At 48.8% G+C, this 7,259-nt stretch overlaps 3 protein-coding genes across 3 annotated transcripts in view; 2 read left to right on the top strand and 1 right to left on the bottom strand.

Moving 5' to 3' along the window:
* Nucleotides 1-300, top strand: part of ETH_00016660 (uncharacterized protein) — a gene marked incomplete at both ends in the record, with an annotated part of 3,965 nt that extends 3,665 nt beyond the window's left edge. Inside the window, one exon of the mRNA XM_013373207.1 lies at nt 82-300. Within this exon, the coding sequence (XP_013228661.1) occupies nt 82-300 (219 nt within the window). The remainder of the gene's footprint in view (nt 1-81) is intronic.
* A 1,403-nt stretch (nt 301-1,703) lies between these two features.
* Nucleotides 1,704-2,506, top strand: ETH_00016655 (uncharacterized protein; the record flags this gene model as incomplete). The annotated part of the gene is made up of 2 exons (XM_013373206.1): nt 1,704-1,806; nt 2,352-2,506. The coding sequence occupies 2 exons, from the start codon at nt 1,704-1,706 to the stop codon at nt 2,504-2,506; spliced, it is 258 nt and encodes an 85-aa protein (XP_013228660.1).
* Nucleotides 2,507-5,755: 3,249 nt separating this feature from the next.
* Nucleotides 5,756-7,259, bottom strand: part of ETH_00016650 (uncharacterized protein) — a gene marked incomplete at both ends in the record, with an annotated part of 1,955 nt that continues 451 nt past the window's right edge. Inside the window, one exon of the mRNA XM_013373205.1 lies at nt 5,756-7,259. Within this exon, the coding sequence (XP_013228659.1) occupies nt 5,756-7,259 (1,504 nt within the window).

Below are 7,259 nucleotides of genomic sequence, written 5' to 3'. Positions count from 1 at the left end.
GGGAGCAGCGCAGCGGCTGCTGCCGGCGGGCGGCGGGGCGGGGGGGCTGCTGCCGCGGCGGCCGTGGGGATGCTGCTGCAGCGGCAGCGGCAGCAGCAGCAGCAGCAGCAGAGCTTGCAGCGCCAGCAGAGGCAAGCGTTTTACTCGGCCTCATCTCTTCAGTGGCTCGGGAGACTCTCGGCTGCTGCTGCCCGCCGCCAGGAGCGGCCGAGCGACAGGCTTGGGAGGACCCGCTGCTGCTGCTGCTGCTGCAGCAAGCAACAAGCAACAGCAGCAGCAGCTGCTGCTGCTGCAGCGTAGACGCGCTGCGGTGGAGGTTCGTTGTGGGCAGTGCGTGTGCGGCGTGTGCAGGTGTACGTACAGCTCGAATTAGTTTTAAGTTTCGTGCTTTTGTTTCTGGAGTATCTTCAACTTTCAGAATTCACTTTGTTTCAAGTTTTGTGTTTTGGTTCTGCTTCATCTCGTCTTTTAGAATCCACTTTTGTTAAGTGGCCTCTTCCACCAAGTGGACCTGCTGGCAGCTGGGAACTGCGGTGTACGTACACCTCGGCAGGCGCACGTACACCGCAGCAGGTGTACGTACACCGCAGCAGGTGTACGTACACCGCAGCAGGTGTATGTACACCGCAGCTGCTGCTGTCTGCAGGCCAAACTCGACTAATTGCAAACAAGAGCAGCACTTATGTTTTATTTTTGTTTAATGGGAGCTGTGCTGCAGAGCGCCAAAATAAAGCACCAAAAAACCCAATGTTTTGAAATAAACGAACAAAGACAGGGGAGCTGCTGCTGCTGCTGCTCTGATTCTAAAGCTACAAACTGCTGCTGCTGCTGCTGCTGCTAACTGAGAAACTGTTTCCAGGTGGGGCGGGGCTCCGCGCCGTATCTGGGGTCTACGTACACTCGCCGGGTGTCTGTACACCCGCGAGGTGTATTCGCACCTCACGGCGTGCATGCATGTTTGGGCCACGAGGTGTACTCACACTCCACGAGGTGTTCAGGACATCTCACGGGGTGTATCGGCAGCTCAAAAGCTGCACGTACACTCCACGAGGTGCGAGTACACCCTGGTGGCGCTGTGCAGCAGCTCGCGCGGTGTACGTACACCGCAGAATGCAGACGCCGCGGGGCTCGTTCTGAACAATTATTGCGGCTTCCTGCTGCAAATGTTGTCTACAAATGGACTAATTGGTGTCTAATAGATTGACGAATTGAAGCCTAAAGGATTAATTAATTTGAGCAAAAATGTCAACTTTACTAAACTGCTCCTGCAGCGTGAGCTGTACATACACCCGAGCTGCTGAACTCGCCTCGCAGCTGTAGACATTTGCAGAGAGTAACAACTTTAAAAAGGCAACTGATTAAGTATTTAACATCATTTAATTTCTAAAAACGTATTTAAATAACTAATCAGCCCGCAGTAGCCTCGTGGGAAGCCAGCAAAAGGGCAAAAAGCCGAAAAGTAGAAAAGTAAACAACGCAGTGGATGGCTGGCTGCATGCGCCGCAGATTGGCTGGGCTGTCGGTGACAGCGTTTGGAGTTGAATTGGATTTGAGGGATTCTGAAGTAAATACATTTGCAAAAGTTTTGAAGTTTTCTTTGAATTAAACCGCGAAATTCGCGAAGAGGGGCAGTTTTGCGCGTTTTGCCGCTTCTGGCCGTTTTTCTTTCTTTTGAGCGGAACTCCGCGTAACTTGCTCCCAAAATGATATTTACTTCGCAAAGAGTCCTTTGGAAATTGTTTCCCCGACTTTCACACGATAAAGTGAGGTGGATGCGGCTTTACTGCACGGCGGCGTTCGGCCTAGGTCTGTCTGTACACCTGAAACGCACACCCTGTTCCGCACAGTTCCCGAATCATTCTTCTCCGTTTTTTTCGCCACTTTTCTCGTCCTTTTGTTTTCTTTCTTCACAGATGAATGCGTCTTTTCATTTGCTTTCAATTGATGTGCTATAACCCCATTTTAATTTGTTTTTTACTCCTGTTTCTGCCCCGATTCCTTAAGACTACCGCTTTTGCCACTGCGGACTCACGCCGCGTTTCCAAGCACTGCAAAGCTGCATTTAAACGACTTTCTTGCGTTTTACCTTTCTGAATTAAATTGAAAATTAAATTGGAATGAATATTAGTGTTTTGGTGCTTCAGATCTTGACGCTTTCCAGCCATTTGAACAGCTTGTCAGGACATGCTGCATGCGATTCAACTGGAATTTTTTGAATTTTCTCGCTTTTTTGCGCATTTAATTTCTTTTTTGAACAAAAAATGCCACCAATTGCTTCAAACCTGCATGCAGTTGAGTGTTTGGGTCTTAACTTCATTTTTGAATTTTTTGCAACTTTCTGCACGCCGCAGGGGCCGCAGCCTGCACCTGGGCAGGCCAGCAAGACTACAGCTCGAAGCCGAGCCGGACCACTTTCTTTTATCGACAGCACTTAAAGCATCTTCACAAAACCAAAAAAATCAGCGACGAGAAGTACGCGCGGCTGCTGACGGGCGTGGACGCCTGACTGCGGTGTACGTACACCCGAAGGCGGTGTATGTACACTGCGCGCGGTGTACGTAAACTGCGGTGTACGTACAGTGCTTTTTGCAAGGGGCCCCAGGCGCATGCAGTACTCACAATTAGGTCCAAATGCCTCGAAATATGTGCAAGTGTCCTTAAGTGCATGCAAATACCCACAGTAGTTGCATGCAATGCATGCAAATACCCTTAATTATTGCATGCAAGTATCCTCAAATGTGTTCAAATATTCGTAAATATGTGCAAATTGAGATGTGCAAATGTGCCGAAATATATTCAAAAGTGAATCAGGCTTTGAGCTGCTGCAGTCAGCTTTTGCTTCTCCTGGATATAAAGCATGAATGCAAAAGTGTATTCCAGAAAAAATGAATAAATGCACAAAAAGGAAAAGTTCGGGAAATAATATGCAGGATATTTGCACTTATTTGGAATTAAGCATGTAATATAAATGTATATTCACTTTTTTGCATCTTTATTCATTCAAATAGACTTATTTAGTCTAATGGCATAACTGCTGCCATCATCTGCTGCTGCATGCAACTTGTGGGGTGGGGGCCGCTCGGGTGTAGGTACACCGCGAGCGGCTTTGCGGGCTAGCAGCAGCGGCTGCAGCAGCAGCTGCTGCTGTTGCTGCTGCTGCTGCTGCTGCTTCAGTGCCTGCAGCAGCAGTGCTGCAAAAACACAAGGGGCCTCTGGGCCTCAACGCGGATTTTTAGAGTCAGGCCGAGCCAGAGGGTTTAGGGTTTAGGGTTTGCGGCGTCTTGGGCGTGGCGGCAAGGTTTCCTCGGGAGCTCGCCCGCCCGCAGCTGCCTGCGTCAAGGGTTTAGGGTTTAGGGTTTAGTGGTTAGGCAAAAAAAGAAGGGACAGCGTTCGAGTCCCTCTGCTTTGAGAGGAACAAAAGCCCCAAAAAGGCTGAAGTGGAAAAGTGCAGTTTTGTGTTCGTTCCCGTTGGGGTGTACGTACACCTCAACCAGCCCGCGCAGCGTGCATGGGTGGTGTCCAGACACCACAAGCATGCAGCGACCTGCATTTCTTGAGACGATGATAAAAATAAATATAAATAAATTCGAAAAGATATAATTATCATAGACTAGGTGGAAAGCGCCCGGGGCCACGCATGCGCGCATGCAGGCCTTTTGTGCATGCGTTTATTCACTCCTCCGCATGCGTTTATTCCCTCCTTCGCATGCATTTATTCACCAACTTGCATGCGCTTATTTCCTCCTTCCTGCATGCATTTATTTGCTGCTTTCGGCATGCATTTACCTTCTCCTTTGCATGCATTATTTGCTGTTTTCTGCATGCATTTGGCTCAACTTCGGTTCTTCTGGCAGACAGACTGTCCGCCAAAAGACTCTGAGCACTTTGCCCCCTGCGCTGTCCATACACCGCAGCCAAAGAGTGCATGCGCCTGCGCTGCACTGGACCACTGGTCTGGTCCGGCTCTTTCTGGCCGCTGCATGCATGCGCTCTGCATGCTTGCAATCTGCATGCATGTGCTCTGCATGCAGCAAACTTCAGCAGCTCTGCATGCGCATGCAGAGCTGAAAATGGAAAAGCCCTTCGGAGCCCCAGCCAAAGCCCGGCCCAAAGAACTCCGTAGTCTTATCTTCGTAGATATATACATATATGTATGTGTATATATATATGAAATATATATATATACATATATATATACCATATACTTCTTTTCCGTATTTGATATATATATATATATATACATGTGTTGTATATATATGCATATATATATTTTTTTTTCTTCCTGATTTGTTATGTATATATATGCTTTTTACTCCATTTTTATTGTATATATAAATATACACACACACACATATACATATATACGTATACATTATATAAATATATGTATAAATACATTTATGTATACAGCTGTATATATAAATATATTATACATATATATATATGTATGATGTATACATTATATATAAATATATGTATGAATATAATATATATATATTATATATATATATATATGATATATATATATATCATATATATATATATATATATGATATATACATATATGAATATATGTAGAAATATATTTATATACAGAGCTGTATATATAAATATATTATACATGTAAATATACAAATATATGTATAAATATAAATATATATAAATGAAGTAAACACACACAGTGGCTATACACCGTGTGCATTGCTATCTATATACACAACTTAATAAAAGCATAAAACTCCCATTCATTTGCATTTGTTTGTTTTCATTTATTTGTCTTTATTTATATTTATTCATATTTATTTGTATTTATTTATATTTATTTGCATTTATTTGCACTTAATTATATTACAGAAAATGCGCGTGTGTACAGTGTACGCATGCACGCCCCAAAACCATTCTGGTGTACAGACAGCCGAGACATATATATAATATATTTTAGAATTATACTTCGACTTAAATATAAACATATACATAATGTATATATTAGGTTTATATGGCATCATTCATATAATATATCATATAATGAATATATTATATCTATAATAATAAAAAACGCCTATAAAGCCCCATTTACACATTTAGTTTATTTATTATAAAACTGCTGTTTACATAAAAGCGTTGCATTTATAAAACGAAATATATTTGTGCGCATTACATATATTTCATATATTAAATAAAGTGCAGTTATTATATACATTATGTACATTATATACATTATATTTATTATATATTTATTGTATATTTAATATATTATATTTGTTTTACACGGGGTAAAGATATACAAGCAGATATTCATTATACGCATACCCTCATGCGCCGCAGCAGCAAAAAGGCCTGCAGCGCAGCCTCTGCTTGCATGCATGCATGCATGCATGCATGCAAGCGGGGCTCGACTGCATGCATGCATGCATGCGTGCACACCTGGAACGCATGCATGCAGGCCTCGAATGCTTGCATGCAAGCATGCAAGCATGCATGCATGCATGCATGCATGCATGCATGCATGCATGGCCTGTCAGGAATGTGGCCAGAACTGACACGCGGTGTACGTACACCTGGAAGTTGCGGTGTGCAGACAGGAGGTGCTGCAGCTGCTGCAGTTCCGTGCTGCAGCTGCTGCAGTCCCGTGCTGCAGCTGCTGCAGTCCCGTGCAGCAGCTGCTGCATTTAAGTACAATTAATGTTGAGAAGTTTTATTTATTTTAAGCAGTTTTATTTATTTAAAGAAGTTTTATTTGATCGAAAATGCCAATTCATTTGCCTTCAGTTCCTTCCGCGTCTGTGAGCCGCAGCGCGCCCAGCTGCTTCTCCGTCTCCGCCGTTGCTGCTGCTGCTGCTGCTGGCGTCGCTGCTGCTGCTGCTCTTGGCGTCGCTGCTGCTGCTGCTGCTTCCGCGGGGCCTGCGGCAGGAGGAGCAGCAGCTGCTGCCGCTGCTCCGGCGGCGTCGTCCCTGTCTGCGGCCGCCGCCGCAGCGCCAGGCGCCGCCTTCTTCGCCGCAGCAGCAGCAGCAGCAGCAGCTGCTGCTGCTGCTGCTCTGAGAGCAGCAGCAAAGAGAGCGCTGGGGGGCGCCTGGCGCGCCCGCGCAGTGGGCTTGGGGCTTTGCGCGAAGCCGCATGCAGGAGGGGCAAAGACAAGATAAACTTCGAAAGGAATTAAAGCTTCTGCAGAAGTGCGTCTGAGGAGCGCGAGGCGCTTGGTTCTGCTGCTGCTGGCTGCTGCTGCTGCTGCTGCGGCCTGCTGCTGCTGCTGCAGCGCCGTGCTGCGCGTGAAACTCACGAACTGCTGCATCTCCTGCTGCGCGTACACCCCAGCCCCCACCAGCCGCCGCAAACCCCACAAGTACTTGGAGTTCAGTTGGGGGTTTCTGGAGAAAAGGGGCCCCTCCGGGGTGTACGTACACCGCAGGTAAACACCCCACAAACTGTCCCGGATCGCAGCAGCCTGCGCCACGTACTGCTGCAGCACGGCCCCCGCGCGCTCCACCACGCCGGGTGTCTGTACACCCGAGAAGCAGCAGTCCGCCCGCTCCTGCAGCAGCAGCTGCAGCGTCAGCAGCTCGGCCCCCATGGCCTGGAACTCCAAGAAGCACTTTCCTGCTGCTGCTGAGTAGAAGCTGTGCGACAGCAGCGAGAGACAGGGGCCCCCGGGGCCCCCGGGGCCCCCTGCTGCAGCAGCAGCCGCGGGCGTCTCCGCCGCGCCCAGCGCCGCCGCGGCAGCCGGCGTTGCTGCTGCAGCAGCAGCAGCAGAAGCTGCAGCAGGCGGCGGCGTCGTCGACGCCGAAGCAGAAGTGCCCCGGAGGGCCTCTTTGCTGCTTCCAGGAAACAGCAAAGTGGGCGAGGGCGGCACCAGCGGGCTCCCCTCCTGCTGCTGCTGCTGCGGGCAGCCAGCAGCAGCAGCAGCAGCAGCAGAAGGCCTGCGCGACAAGAAGTAGCTGTTGCAGCGCCGCAAACTCCTGTCTTTCTTTGCCTGCCACAAGTGCAGCAGCTCTTCTCTCTCCATACTTAACTCCAAGTGCCGCTGCAGCAGCGGAGTTTCCCAAACCCTCTTCACTGCCCGGTAAAGGGCCCCGTAGTCCGGCACTGCAGCAGCAGCAGCAGCAGCGGCAGCAGCAGCAGGCAGCTCCGCCTCCCACTCCTCGCTCGGCTCCTCCTCGGGGGCCCCCAAACAAGGCGGGGGGGCCCCCAAGCTTCCCCTTCCCGGGGGCCCCCCCCCTCCCGAGGTTTCCCCCTCAAGGGAAGGGGGGGGGGGGCCCCCGGCT

Source organism: Eimeria tenella, genomic scaffold, assembly GCF_000499545.2.
Source record: "Eimeria tenella Houghton genomic scaffold, Eth_scaff124, whole genome shotgun sequence".
NCBI classification, from domain to species: domain Eukaryota; phylum Apicomplexa; class Conoidasida; order Eucoccidiorida; family Eimeriidae; genus Eimeria; species Eimeria tenella.
The sequence above is the reverse complement of the archived record's forward strand: the minus strand, read 5'-3'. Positions and strand labels throughout refer to the sequence as shown.